At 36.1% G+C, this 15,632-nt stretch overlaps 1 protein-coding gene across 4 annotated transcripts in view; it reads right to left on the bottom strand.

Annotated features, from left to right (window-relative positions):
* ASCC3 (activating signal cointegrator 1 complex subunit 3) overlaps positions 1-15,632 on the bottom strand; it is a 279,639-nt gene that overhangs the window by 218,186 nt on the left and 45,821 nt on the right. For all 4 annotated transcript variants that reach the window (XM_084285192.1, XM_084285193.1, XM_084285194.1 and 1 more), the window contains exons 5-8: positions 13,526-13,646; positions 10,612-10,819; positions 9,718-9,859; positions 9,030-9,155 (exon numbers count right to left, since the gene is read on the bottom strand). In XM_084285192.1, the coding sequence (XP_084141318.1) occupies positions 9,030-9,155; positions 9,718-9,859; positions 10,612-10,819; positions 13,526-13,646 (597 nt within the window). The remainder of the gene's footprint in view (positions 1-9,029; positions 9,156-9,717; positions 9,860-10,611; positions 10,820-13,525; positions 13,647-15,632) is intronic.

A 15,632-nucleotide genomic window follows, 5' to 3' on the forward strand; every position in this document is an offset into this window, starting at 1 on the left:
TCCAACTTGGATTACAAACAATTTTTGAGACCAGAATTCCACTTTACAGGTTGCATGACATGGCAACAGATCGTGATGGACGATGGTATTACGTCAACTTTAGGTTGGATGTTAGGAAGAACTTCTTTACCGAAAGGGTTGTTAGACATTGGAACAGGCTGCCCAGGGAAGTGGTGGAGTCACCATCCCTGGAAGTCTTTAAAAGACGTTTAGATGTAGAGCTTAGGGATATTGTTTAGTGTGGACTGTTAGTGTTAGGTCAGAGGTTGGACTCGATGATCTTGAGGTCTCTTCCAACCTAGAAATTCTGTGATTCTGTGATTACTTTGGTGATGAAGTAATAAACTGCTTCTAGTATGAAACAGGACTTTCCTGATGCAAAAGATGATAATTTTACAGAATACAGACCACAGACTGCTGGTTCAGCATGAAGTATGTTTTTTTGTGTGCTTTCAGGCACAGAAATCATACTTTCTCAGACAATATAAACAGAACAACGCATAAAAGCCTCAGATAACTCAAAGTTAGATATTCATACAATTTGACAAAGAAATTGTAAATACTGACATTGGAATTCCAAAGTATGAATTCTAATGAGCATTCTAAAATACTCATTAAATCATATGATGAATAAAATGAAGCTAGAAGGCTTTAAGATTAATGTAAATCTTAACTACAATATTCTTGTTAACCTGTTATTTCTTGTTAACCTTTTATTGCGAATTTAACCTTCTTGGAACCCTCATTCATGAAAGGTGAAGACAGACAATAACTCCTAATATACATTACCAGTTCTTTAAAACATTGTAGCAAGACCTACATTTTTTTTCTTAAGTTGGGACTAATAATTATGGAACTTGTAAGCTTTCTTCAGAGCAATTTTAAAGTATACTTTCATTGGATAAATAACAAAATATCAATAAAACTAGAATTTATTTTATTTTTTTTAAATAAACAGTCCAATCGTCAATTACTATTTGAAAAATATGGAAATGAAATAGACTCCAATATCAACTTTGGAATAAATGGTCAAACATTCTGGATGTGAAAAATGTAATTTTGAAAAATGTAATTTACGCAAAGAACTTCTGTACTTTTATTCAATAGGCTTGCTTGAATAACTCAAAAAGCAAGAAAACATTACAGAAAAAGGGAATATTGATTTTGTAATAATTCCTTCACATAATGCAGAGGAAAAAAAAAAAAAAACAAAAACTTATTTAGACCATTAAGTAGTGTTAGTAAAAGGAAATGGCTATAGCATGAAACAAAGAAATAAATCCTACACTGAATACCCACTTTAGGTAATACCCTGAAGTCATTTTTCACCAACAGCAATTTGTTAGATACAAGATTGTGAAAACAGGTTTAAGAGGAACTCTGCCTGACCTGAGTTTATGACTTTAGAGGTACATTTATTTGGCAAAAAGGCTGGCATGAGAACACCTTTATAGTAACTACAAAAATATATTTCAGTAATGGTCAAGCTGCATGTCAAGCACCCAAAGCTAATAAATCTATACTTACACTTAGTCAATTTTTTTAAGTTCTTGTTATTGAAACAACCCAGCTAACATGCCCTTTTTGTAAGTAATAGTACTGTAATTCCTCAGATTTAACTGGTGTGACCAACTTACTTACAAGCCACGTGGCGTCATACTATGATGAAAACACAACTCTCCAAATACCAGTAAATGCCAAGAATAATAGTTATCTACAAATTGAGTTGGGGTTGGAATTTACTGCCTTGCAGTAAGCAAGAACACTTCCTTCCCTTGCATGACTCTTCCAGCAGGACGTGGGGTGCCCCACTGCCATTGACGACACCGGAGATGCTCCTGAGCAGCAGTGCGGCATTCTCCGTGCAAAGCACTAGTTGCTGCTCCCCACTCAACACGGGTAGGAAAAAAAGAAAATGACACGTATGGAGTTGTTAGACTGTGGCAGGAGGTGAAGCAGCACAGAAAATATAACATAATAAAAATATATAATAATTAGAAATATAATAATATTTCTAATAGTGTAGAAAAGTAGGGGTATCAAAACTGTTCCTATTGCCAGCAGTTTATGACAGATGATACCTTATACTTTATGGCTGCTAAATTGTGAAAGATTGGCCACTAGATCTCATATTTGCAGTACATAAAGGAATTAAGTAGGAATAGTAGCTGCAAGAATTTGAATTTTTGCCAGTTTCAATCATAAGTTTCATCTTAGCATCTCTGTTCTAGCCATATAGTTTCAGATAATAATTTGCCAAACCTAAATATACTGCATTGATACAAATATGTTATTTCTTCATTCTAGGGTGCAGCTGAAGATACATCCTGATTACACTGCCAAAATAAGAGCTTCCTGTTAAGGCCTGTGCTAGTTCAAGTCATGGTTTCTCCCTTTGGTGTTGGTTCAGTTTCGCCATTCTGCCTTATATTTGTACCAAAAAAGGTAATTTAAAAAAGTCTTCAATTTCATTAAAATGGATTTGTTAGATTTGTTATTTAGAGGAATACATTTCTCATCTTCTTAGCCTACGTTTACGCCAACCTAAGGACGTAACAAAAATGCAAATAATACTTAAAACATTTAAAATGTTACTTCAGCTTACATGATCCAGAGGCTTAGCTTTTGGCGAGATGTTCAAAACATAAATGAACTCCTCATTATGAACTCAGTCCTAACCTTAAGAACTGTGAAGATTAAACTTAACAGAGCATTTTGCAATGTGCATGGTGCATCGTCAAAGACTGCACCCAAACTGCTGACTATGTAACCAAAATCACATAACTGAAGAGAAATATATATCATACTTAAAAGTACTCTTGTGCAAATGCAAACATACAGACTAAAAAGAAACAAAGCTCCTTTGAGACAAAAGCCTGTAAGATAAAAATTCTTGCATAAATATTCAGTTGAAAGTGAAATATTTTTCAAAGATCTAGCTCTTTCTTAGATTAATTCTTACGTTCTCCTTATTGAAAGGAAACTTAAAGGTAAATTAAACTTTCTGATAATTTAGCTTAATTACCAGCATTATGTTATGTCTACACCTCAAGGACTCTCTGAGGATTTTTTTTGTCCCTTAAAGACAGAGATGACAGAGTAACCAAGTAACAGAATTTTCATGTGCCAGGTAATCTGAATATTAAGTTGAATGTTGATTTTTTCCCCCTCTCCTTAGCCTCTACACCACCAACTGCCACCTCTGCTACCCACTTGAATTTTACACTACTACACTGTATAAACATATTAACTTCTTGAGATGCATGCACTCTGCCGCACAGTGAAGCTTCTGTAGGTATGTTTCTAGATCGACGCTTGCCAACATACATAATAGACATCATTAAGTACTAAATTTTATTTTTTATTGCCACTTTCCTTCTCATGTACTTTTTTATTGGTCACACTTCAGAGTCGGGTTTAGTTCTTTCCAGTCCTTTGGGAAAATAGATTCAGTGCAGGTTTTTAACCTTGAATGAATGGAGATACCACTGGAAATTTTCAAATCAAAAAGTAGGATTCTTTATAATGTCAAGAGCATATAACCTGGACTGTGTTAGGTATAACTATTTGACGTTGTTGGACCTGTATTGGACTTGGTGATCTTACGATAATCTTACTTGGTGATCTTTTCCAAACTAAATCAGAGAATTATTCAGATTTGAAAACACCTCTAAGATCACCAAGTCCAACTGTTAAAACCAGCACTTCCAAGTCTACTACTGAACAATGTTCCTTAAGCACTACATCTACACATCTTCTGAATAACTCCAGGGATGGTGACTCAGCCACTTCCCTGGGCAGCCAATGTTTTGCAATCCTTTCAAGTGAAGAATTTTTTCCTAATATCCAACTTAAACCTCCCCTGAACAACTTGAGGCCATTTCCACTTGTCCTATCACTTGTTACTTGGGAAAAGACAGTGATCCCCACTCCGCTACAACCTCCTTTGAGACAGTTCTACGGAGTGGTAAGTCTCCCCCTGAGCCTCCTTTTCTCTAGTCTAAGTAATCCCATTTCCTCAAGCTGCTCCTCATAGGACTTTTGTTCCAAGCCCTTCATCAGCTTTGTTGCCCTTCTCTAGACATGCTCCAGCACCTTGATGTCTTTCTTGTAGTGGGGGGCCTGAAACTGAACACAGTACTTGAGGTGCAGCCTCACTAGAGCTGAGTACAGAGGGACAATCACTTCCCTAGTCCTGTTGGCTACACTATTTCTGACACCAGTCAGTATGCTATTGGCCCTCTACACACTTGGGCAAAGGAGTTAACAAGTCAAGAAGAGTCCAGAAAGCAGCACAAGAAACTGTCTTACGGTACAAAATTTCACAGAATCACAGAATCACAGAATTTCTAGGTTGGAAGAGACCTCAAGGTCATCGAGTCCAACCTCCAACCTAACGCTAACAGCCCTCCACTAAACCATATCCCTAAGCTCTACATCTAAACATCTTTTGAAGACTTCCAGGGATGGTGACTCCACCACTTCCCTGGGCAGCCTGTTCCAATGTCTAACAACCCTTTCAGTGAAGAAATTCTTCCTAACATCTAACCTAAAACTCCCCTGGCTCAACTTAAGCCCATTCCCCCTCGTCCTGTCACCAGGCACGTGGGAGAACAGGCCAACCCCCACCTCGCTACAGCCTCCCTTGAGGTACCTAAAAAGAGCGATAAGGTCACCCCTGAGCCTCCTCTTCTCCAGGCTGAACAAGCCTAGCTCCCTCAGCCGCTCCTCGTAGGACTTGTTCTCCAGGCCCCTCACCAGCTTCGTCGCCCTTCTCTGCACCCGCTCAAGCACCTCTATTCTGTGCTTGAAACAATTCCTAGTATGTCATACAAGTGTCTCTAAGGTTTCAAAGGTGGCACACATTTAAATGGAAAGGAGGAAGCTCAGCAAAGAAATTGCCTAATACTTTTTTTCACTAGAACAGCAGTATACAATCCTTTTTGCTTGCTGGAGCAAGCATATGGACAAGGCTCTCAGAAATATGGTTTGATTTTTTTGGATCCTGTGTGGAGCCAGGAGTTGGACTCAATCTGTGTGGTCCCTTCCAACTTGGAATATTTCATGGTTCTATGGTCTTCTATAGTGCAAAACCATTTTTACTGTTGTCACCATATCATAGCTTGTCAAAATGAGGAAAAGAAAGCTAGACCTTACAGAAGAAAGCATACAGCAAATGAAGATTACTATTGGTAATCGTCTACCATTATCTTGTAGAGAAAGTGTCTCCAGGGAGGTTGTCAGCAGTATATAACAGCTGGCCTCTTCCCACCAGGTTGAAACCACACAGCTTTAGGAGCTCTGCAAGGACTCCCAAACACGCTACATTGAATCCCAATCTGCTCCCTCTTGAGCTCTGCCTCTGTGGAAAATAACCTCAGAGCTTAAGCCTGAAAGTCAAACAGTTCTATTTTTCAAGTAACAGTTTTAAAGTGATCTATTTTCTGGACTTAAAAAGATAATTTTAAAAGAGGAAACATCTTAGAAGCAATTTATTATTATTATTATTATTATTATTATTATTATTATTATTATTATTATTATTATTATTTTATTTTTTTATTTTTATTTTTAATACCTGGACGAAAACATCTTGGTACTCAAGGCAAAAGGAAAGAATCATCTGGAGCATCAGCTTGGATGTAGCCAGAACAGTCAAATGGCAAGGCAAGAAACTCACAAAAAAATGCAACAGAAATCGGACCGTTGAAACAGAGAACAGACGAAAACAGAAAGAAAAGCCTCAAAGGAAGGAAAATATTTATCATTTTTGAATACATCAAGATTTCTCTATACATCAACAAGTACCTGGACAGCTTTGTGATAAATATGCTTGTAACGGACACAATAGCTGGTTTAGCTGTTCTATGCTTTTTTCTCCCTCCCCTGGAGAACTTTATTATTATGGGTGGCATGTACATTGACTCGTTAAACACTTTGATCACAGAATGAATACCTTAATCTGTATGTTCAGACCATCTCAATGGCTTTCATAAAAAATGTAGTAATAATGGCATCTCATAATAGTAACAGCAAAACTCCCAGCTTCCTCATGATGCCTTTAGATACCACTACAAACTATTTACAGTTACATGTACTGTCACCAATCTTTCCTGCCCATCTGTTTTTACTTTATATAATCTTGCAAACATACCAATACAGAGAAATGATAGTTATCTTACAAGCTCTTATATATACTACATAGAGAACGCTAAACAAGTTTATTTTGCTGCTTTTGATTAACACTATTTCACCAAAAAGAATAAACTATATTGACAGGAAAACTTTTTGCCCTCTAAATTGGCTTGAGTTTATCGGCAAAAATTTTAAGCACCAAGATTTTAAGAGATGAAAGATCTAAAACAGACATACAGAAAATAACTTTTGCCTTAACCAAGGTATCTTAAACAATGCACACATTGGAAATTTCAATTGCTTTACCTAGTTAAGAAAAAGGTGCTGTTCAGTAAGATTCAAATCTAAGAGTCCCACTCAAAGAAACAGGAATCTGAAAAGTAGGGGTTGGGGGGGCGGATTAAATACACAAGTATTCATACATTAAAGACTGTCATTGCTGTTGACACCTTGTTTCCTGTAAATAGGAAGCATATGGAAGAGTAAAGATTTAAAGATTGCTTCATTTTCAAAATGTCACTTTAAAACTGAAAAGTATACCTCTTGATGATACATAGGCTACAAAAGAGATGAAATATTTATGAAATTTGTGTAATTGATACATTCTACCTTTATTTTAAACACTTTAAATGTAAATATCTGTAAACCATCTCTGTCTGAAATTTTCCTATCTGAACTACATTTTTCTGAGGAGTAGCTGTCTCCTGAAACATTGGTATTTCTGGCAAAACTACAGATTAATAGGTAATATTTAGCTCTGTGCTTAGGGGAAAAGACATTTCATTGCAAAAAGCTGTCATGCTTCAAGTTGTCATATAAAATGTCACATTTTACAGCTGCAGTGGCTCAACTTTTCTATCTAGTTAAGCTGTCAGTCACTTCATAAACATGACAGTAGGTACTGTCACCCAAGCACAAAAGAATAGATTCAGGTTCTAAAATTATACTGTCTTCTGTTTTAAGAGTTAAATCTTTATGTAAGACAAACTTTACTAAAAACCCCAAAAAAGTTCTCTGGGTGACCATATTAAATTTATATTCTCATATTCTGTTTTTCCACAGGGAAAAAAAAGTGGAACATTTTTCCATGTTGTATGTGGTTTAAGAGCTAAGAAACATAAAGCCTTCTTCACACACGCGTATGACTTGCTCTTTATGTTCCCCTTGAAATCAATAGCAAATCTACCATTCATCAACAGGTTTGACAAATACAGCAAGGAGCAAACAGGTAGATGTGATAGGGTACTTCAAGTTCTTGACTGTGAATACTAACTGCAGATTTAATGCTAGTTTCTTCTTCCCTTGCTTCAGCTTTTTCATCATTTTAAAATCAATAAACTTTAAAATGTTAATCTTTGTTTCACTTGCATTTTTTCCTCACTGCTCTTCATTTTCTATCATCAAAGTTTTACTAATAATAATTTACCACCTTCTGCTATTCCAGAGCACCATTCCAGCTTTTGCACCACATGCAGTATATGGCACCATAACTCAATACCTTGCACCACTATCATGCAGTCCCAAGGACGGCATAACAGTGCTGTGCCATCACCAGCCAATCTTCAGAAGTCAAGATACAGAACCCAAGGTTCACTCCTCCATAAAAAGCACAGAATGGTTGTAGTATCTTTAAAAACTTTATTGATGGTTTGGATGAGGGAACTGAGTACACACTCAGTAAGTATGCAGATGACACCAAGTTAGGGGGTAGCATCAATCTGTCGGGGGGTAAGAAGGTCCTGCAGAGGGATCTGGACAGGATGGATCAATGGGCAGAGGCCAACGGGATGAGGTTCAACATGGCTAAGCGCCAGGTCCTGCACTTTGGTCACAACAACCGTTGTGCATGCAGCACAACAGGCTTGGGGCAGAGTGGCTGGAAAGCTGTGCAGAGGAAAAGGATCTAGGGGTGCTAATGGATGCTCACCTGAACATGAGCCAGCAGTGCGCCCAGGTAGCCAAGAAGGCCAACGGCATCCTGGCTTGTATCAGGAATAGTGCAACCAGCAGGACTAGGGAGGTGATCATCCCTCTGTACTCAGCTCTGGTGAGGCTGTACCTCAAGTACTGTGATCAGTTTTGGGCCCTTCATTACGAGAAAGACATCAAGGCCCTGGAACATTGCTGGAGAATGACTGCAAAGCTGGTGAAGGGCCTGGAACACAAGTACTGTGAGGAGCAACTGAGGGAAGTGGAATTCTTCAGTCTGGAGAAGAGGAGGCCTTATTGCTCTGTCTACAATTAACTGAAAGGAAGTTGTGGGGAGCCGGGAGTCAGCTTCCTCTCACTAGCAATAGGACAAGAGGGAATGGCCTCAAGCTGCACCAGGAGAGGTTCAGGTTGGAAATTAGGAGACATTTCTTCTCAGAAAATGTGGTCAGGCATTGGAACGGGTTGACTAGGGAGGTGGTGGAGTCACCGTCCCTGGGGGGTGGGGGTGTTTACCAAAAGGTTGGATGTGGTACTTAGGGATATGGTTTAGGGGGGTAATACTGGTGGTAGGGGAATGGTTGGAGGCCTTTTCCAACCTCGGTGATTCTATGATTATCTCCTCATTTATTTTTCCTTTTTTTTTTTTTTTTTTTTTTTTTTTTTTTTAAAGGAACATTTTAGTGTTCCAGCTCACAGCTCAACCATATGTAGCTGAATACGTAACGCCACAGGAACTGAAAACTGCAGTTCACAAAGTAGTAATTTAGAGGAGGAATTTCTTTGATCAGAGTCATCATGAACAGAATTATATCACTAAAATAACATCCCCCAACAAATTAGAAGTGAAGAAATTAACTGGCTCTATTTGCACATCACAAATCACATTTGTACATATTATTCACTGAAATTTTTGTAACAGCAAAGTAAAAACTAATTTAATATCTCTGAAATGGTTTACTCACCTCATCTAAGTCTTTAATGTACACAATTTTTTCTTCAATACCAATAGGCATTGGTTCACTATGGGGGATCTTCACCTCTTCATACATTTTGTTGTTTTCTCTCTGAACTGCCTCTGGTAAGAACACCTAAAATGGTATTACAGGAAAATTAATTGAAAATATGAAAACAGAAAGTTTCATTACTTTATAGCCCACTTGAAGCAATTTTTCATCACTTTCCTTCATAAAAATGAATCCCAAATAAAAACAATTCTCCCTGATTCATTTTACAGATAGCACAGAACCCCCTAAATGGAAAATAATCAGTTTTACTACTCAGAAAACGGTTTCAAAAAGACAAAAAAAACAGATAACTCCCCTTTATTAAATTTCAAAAGCCATTAAGTCTAGAATTTCATAAAGCATTCATTTTGTTAAAGTCTAATTCAATGTTTTCCAAAAGATAGAAGGAGAAAAATAGTATTTAATGACCTAACTGACCCTAGAAATAAAAACAAATACATTAGTTGAGAGTGAGATTGTTTCTTCTAGGGACAAAATTAAAACAAAATATGTGAGCATTTAAAACCCTCTGTAAAGAAACACCGCTTCATGCACAGGACTCCGATTAGTAGGAGAATCTCCAAGGGAACAAAAGGAAATCTGCTGCACATTACTCACTGGAATAGTTGTGTTGCTGAAGACGTACCTTTGCACCCCCGATGAATGCTGATGTTTTCATAGCTTCAGCTCGGGAATCGTAAACATGTGGATAATGAATTCTTTGAAAGTCCATCTCTCTCTGTCTACCTAGGACAGGCATACTTCGAGCATTCAAAAGCGCTAGTTCCCTATAAGCAGAAAAATAGCTGCAATAATTCTGCCAATTGTAAGCAGCCATCACAAAAAGTGGACATAGTATTAAAGTCAGAGAAAAAGTTGGAGAAATATAAGGAAAATAAAAGTTTATAAAATGATTAACAAAAGAATTTTACTGTGTTATTCACTGGCATCAGTTAAACTAAGTCCTTATTGCAAACAACAGATAAAAATCAATCCAACCAGTCCAAGGCTTTCCTAATGGAATTTTGCCTCTTTTTACACAATACAGCAACAAGCATTCACAGTTAAATACCAGTCCCACTATATTCTTCTCAATATGAAATGCAACACCTTATTTGCTCCTTATTCTCTCCCTCCCTTATTCCTCCCACTACCTTTAGTTGACAACATGGAAAATAGCACCCGTTAATCTGTAGTGGAAAAAAAAAGAAAGATAGTTCTGCTAGATTTAGTACAGACTTCATAAATCTTAAGCAAGTAGTCTGCACACAGGAACTAAGAAAGATAGCCTACTTCTCTAATCTGCATCTCCAGCCCACATAGATGAGACCAAGAAGATTCTCATTAAGCAGATCACTGCTTTCTTTCCCTGAAAATTAGGTTTTCATATTAAAAAAAAAATAATCCACACTTGTAATAAAACGTGACCTGAAGTCAGTATCATCTAATTTCCAAAGCAAACTAAAAGAAAATAAACGTTTATGATATGTTGAAGTAGCAATTACAACACAAGCATTTTTCAACTTTTGGCATTTATTACCTTTGCATTCGCAGCTCTTTGGGATCAAAGCACATTAGTCCTTCACCTGAACCTTCTCCATCTTCCCCAGCTTGTTTTTCTTTTCTGGCATTTCGTTTTTCTTCACGACGATATTGTTTCATCAACAGCTTTTCTTGTTCAGACTGAATTGTAACTTGACAGCCATAATTGGGTTTAGTATTTTCTCCTATCAACTTCCTGCACTGTTCTGCAATGTGAAAACAGGTATGCCCCTCCATAAGTACTGGATTCTATCCTTTTTATTCCTGTTTTCTCTAATATATGTATTAGGCACATTATGCAAAAGTTGGCCTCAAGAAACTAAAGGAAGTAACAGCTTTTAAAGGCAGGACATTTAAAGTAACCACACATCAGAAGCTCTTTATCCCAAAGTAAGAGGGGGAGTACTGCAAACTAGCAGTAAAAGGAGGGGCTTTCTTTGGGGGATTTACAATAACTTCATCAACACTGGAAAAGCCTCTTTTCTGTTCTCTTATATGAATATACTATTAAGTAAAAAAAAAAAAAAAAAAAAAAAAAAAAGCTGTGAAAATAGATTAAATAATATATATATTTTTAAACAGCTTCTTCCTGTAACAGTTACTGTATATTTACTAGGTAACATGACTGTATTGAAAGTATACCAACAGTTTAATTTCCTTAAACAAGTGAGAAAAGTAATCTCATTCTGTACAACCAGACTCCTTCCCTTTATGTGGATAAGCATCAGGACTGAACAACAACAACAAAAAAATCAGAACCACAGAAGAGTTACAATACACAACAAATGCAGGGCAGCTGGGAACCTGATAAAGTCTAGTCACATTTGCCTTTCCTAGGCCACTACTGTTCTTTACTGCAGATTGAAAACAAAGACACAATTAAATATTTTATATACGACAGGGTAGACAGATTTTGTTTAACTTCATCAGTATTTTTAAACCTCTACTTTCAAAATTCAGCAAACAGATTATTAGCTTATATGGCTTTAACCATCATATTATTAATTACATGTATGTTTCAAATGTATTTTTTCAGTCTAGCCCTGAACCTGAAAATTGGAAACTTCTTCTCAAATCTTCTGAATTTGAGAAGAATCTTCTGAATTTGAATTTGTGCCATTTAATTTTTAACCTACCGTAACAGTGAAATTCTTGCAGCATGCACACTAAATAAAGTGACTATAACTTGCCAATTATTGAAGAAATTCTAATAAACTGACAAAATGCCCACAGTAATACTATCACATTTGTAGTTTTAGCTCTCTATCATAGTTAAAGGGAAAAACAAAGGTTGCAATTTCCTGCCTAAATTTAATTCAGACCAAACATACTAGGACAAAGAACTGCTACTTGATTTGTCTGATAAACACAACAATCACCTTTATGGCTGTGGAATTAAATTCTATAATAACAGTCAAATAATACAGCATTCTAAAAACGTTTAGTAAATGTATAGTTCCTTGTCTTGCGCTTATTTTCTCAAAAAACAAATAACTCAAAGTTACCAAACAACTAAATTCATCCAGACACAAATGATTCCCTACGCAAATACAATTCTGGAAAGCTAAAACCTCAGTCCCCATGAGGAATATTACTTTGATCAACTTAAAAGGAAAAAGCCTTACTAAAATGATTAAATTGAATTTGGGGCAGAGCATCTGCAGCCTTGGAGAAGATACTCAAATATCACTGACTTCTATACTACAGTGAAGGAAGAACTGTCATCAGTTAAAAAAAAAAGTGAAACAACAAGAAAAAAAACCACAAACATTCATAAAACCAGTAACACCCTTATCGAAAAGCACAATGTTGAAAATATTCTCTCTCTACATTCTAGCATAATTATTTACTGATGGCATGCTGAAGAATAAGTTTATAATAGCTTTCAAAATACTACTACTTCTAAATGAAAAGAAAATGTTGCACGTTGAAGAAAAGACATAATTGTTTGTGCATATATTTTTTTTCTTTTGGTTATATGAGAAAATAAATAAAAAAACAACAACAACAACAACAAAAAAAAACTTGTTATACTGATAGTTTCTGCTTTGAAATCAGTAGCAGATAAAACTAATGATTGCTCTGATGACTTTAGATTAACCATCAGCACAGCAGAAGCTGAATTTCCAAACACTTGCATAAATAACATTTTACAACATGCATATTAAGTACGGTTTGTTTGCATTTAAAAAATATTGTGAGGATACCTAAGTCCAGCAATATCAGCTCTAACCAACTTTTTTCTAACTCCATGAGTTGTAAACATTCAATGGGCTGTATGGTGTTATGTCAATGCAAGTTTTATCCCACACTGCAACGTATTCACAATCAGATTTATTTTTTGTAAGGAAATAAGGTAGGAACACTTGTTTTTAAGCAGCGATTTGCAAAACAGATTTTAAAACTATTACTCTGTGTATGCAATGTAAAAAAGAAAATGAGAGTATAAAACCTGGCCCCCTTTATTCTTCTCACTTATCAATCCTTCAGTTTAAATTTATTTTTATTTTTTTTTCCCCAGAAGTGCTTGTTACTGTGCTTTTTCTCAACAAGACATCCATTTGATGTTAACACTGAAACAGAAAGTGGGATAGCAGATGAGGAATACCTCAAGATGAAGTTATTTCAATGGTAATTGATTGAAATAGATACAAATGTTAACACATTTCTTTTAAAATTACACGCGCACATATACAGTTGAAAAGTAAATATACAACAGGCATTTATTTCATTTTTGTAATCAAACCGCAATTTATTTATTTATACTAATATAAGCACCCTCCACCGCCACCACTTTTTTTTTTTTTGTCTTTCTTTTTAAATGTGCGTAGCCAGAACTGCTTGAAACGTAATTGAACAGTTAGAAAACTAAATTTTATCTGATTTGGAATAACAATTTTGTAGTCACATACCTTGCAATGCCTGGAACTTGTTATCATTTGCACAAGTCAAAGATCTTTCCACAATCAGAGATCTGTTCTGTAGGAGCTTCTCTATAAGTTCAAAACCTTCAGGGCCTAGTAGTTCAAATAACTAGAAAGAAAAGAAAGTCCTAAGTCATTGTTCAAATTAGCATAAAATTACAAATAGGACTGCAATATTTCCATCCTTGGTAATAGCATGTCTGTTAACAAGTTTAAAGAATTTCAAATCTAAGTGATTCAGTCCAAGAGGTATCATTGCTAGCATTTATCCAGATTCTATGTTATTAAAAGGGAAAAGTATTGAAAGTTTTCAGTAGGAAAGATTTAAACTGTAAATCTTGTCTGTTAAATAAAACATTCATTTTTGAGATTCTTGTATAAAATTTAATTCTTCTCAAGACCAAACTTTACATTTTTTTTTTTAAATAGTTACTTACATAAACTCTGCTACAAACTTATTCCTCCATAATATAACCAGATAAATCAAGAGAACTGGTGCTTTCTTATAGATGTCAGATAAATAGGAAGTTATTTACATTCCAGTGAATAAGAGAAATTTCCTACAGCATTTTCACATTAATATCCTACAAAGAGGTCATAGATGTGAAAGAGAGCAAGATTTGAGGAAACAATCAAGAGAAGCACTTCCTGTCCATCTTACCCATAATTATTTTGGAAAAATTCAATGCAGTATAGCAGAGCAATAAGAACTCAGAAACTGTTCTGAATTTCTAACATTTTTCCCCACATTTTTTCATTTTATAAAAAGGCAAATAGGACGATTTCTCCTTAGTGTTTTCTAAGTTTGCTTCTAAAAGTAACTCAACTTCAGGTATCAGGTAAGAATAATTGTTATGGTGTGTTTTCATGTAAAGTCCTGTGAATGAGTAAAATTTGGCCACTGCAGGATTCAAATATTTCTGTTCCAACTATGAAAAGGAGAGTTCTCTTACTATCCTGTATTTAATTTGCCAGCTTCTTAGTAGGGAGTCTTGCTGCGGTTGTCTCTGCCCACTGGGCAATAGTGTTATGATGCTTATATTTGCAAAAGCCATGGAACCATAGAATGGTTTGGGTTGGAAGGGGCCATAAAGATCATTGAGTTCCAACCCCCTGCCATGGGCAGGGACCCTTCCCACTAGACCAGGTTGCTCAAAGCCCCAACCAACCCAGCCTTGAACACCTCCAAGGATGGGGTACCCACAGCTTCTCTGAACAACCTGTGACAGTGCTTTACCATCCTCTGCATGACAAACTTCCTCCTACAATCTAATGTAAATCTTTTAGTTTAAAATTGTTCCTCCTTGTCCTATCGCTATCTGCTTGTGTAAATTTCAAACAGTGTGAAGGGCATCAGAATAGTGATCCCTTTTTTCAGGCCAAGCTGTACTTCATAAGGTAAACTTGCATTTAATAAATAATACAAAAGAAGTAGAAAGTGTTACTCCTTAACCCCCAGGGTTTCTGAGAAAATGTAAGGTGCATCCGTTAGTTCAGTGATATCAGCATTTGCAGAGACCACGAAACATATAAACTTTTGCATTTCTTTTATTAAAGTAACCACTGACAGCAAATTGGAGAAGCAATCTGAGTAAAAAAAAAAAAAAAAAAAAGAATGCAATAAATGTGGACAAACAAAATCCTACACTCAAATAAGAGCATCAAACTGCAGAAATACAGGACAGTAAACTGCTGGCTAGACATTAATTTTGTTGACAAGGATCTGAAGCTATAATGGATTTCTTTTTATCCAGCCTTCTCTAACAATCATCATTAATTCTTGTCTTTTGCATAGCTATTCACTGTCACTTTACTGCTACATTTTAACCAATATTATCTAAAGATATAACAGGACTTTATTCACTGCAGCATACACAGTATATGGATATTCAGACTTAAAATGTTGCCAAAACAAAGGAAAAAGGCAATCAACATGTTATTCCTAAAACATCCACTGTATACTTCCAGCTCTGCAAAGGACTCCAAAGCATCACTCCCACTGGAAGCAAGCTTGACAAGGTTCAATCAGAAAAGATGGGTTTTGATGGTACAGGTGACAGTTTTAGAACAGGAAAATGTTTTTCCATTCCTGTTT

Source organism: Netta rufina (genome assembly GCF_964035555.1).
Source record: "Netta rufina genome assembly, chromosome: 3".
Lineage (NCBI taxonomy): Eukaryota > Metazoa > Chordata > Aves > Anseriformes > Anatidae > Netta > Netta rufina.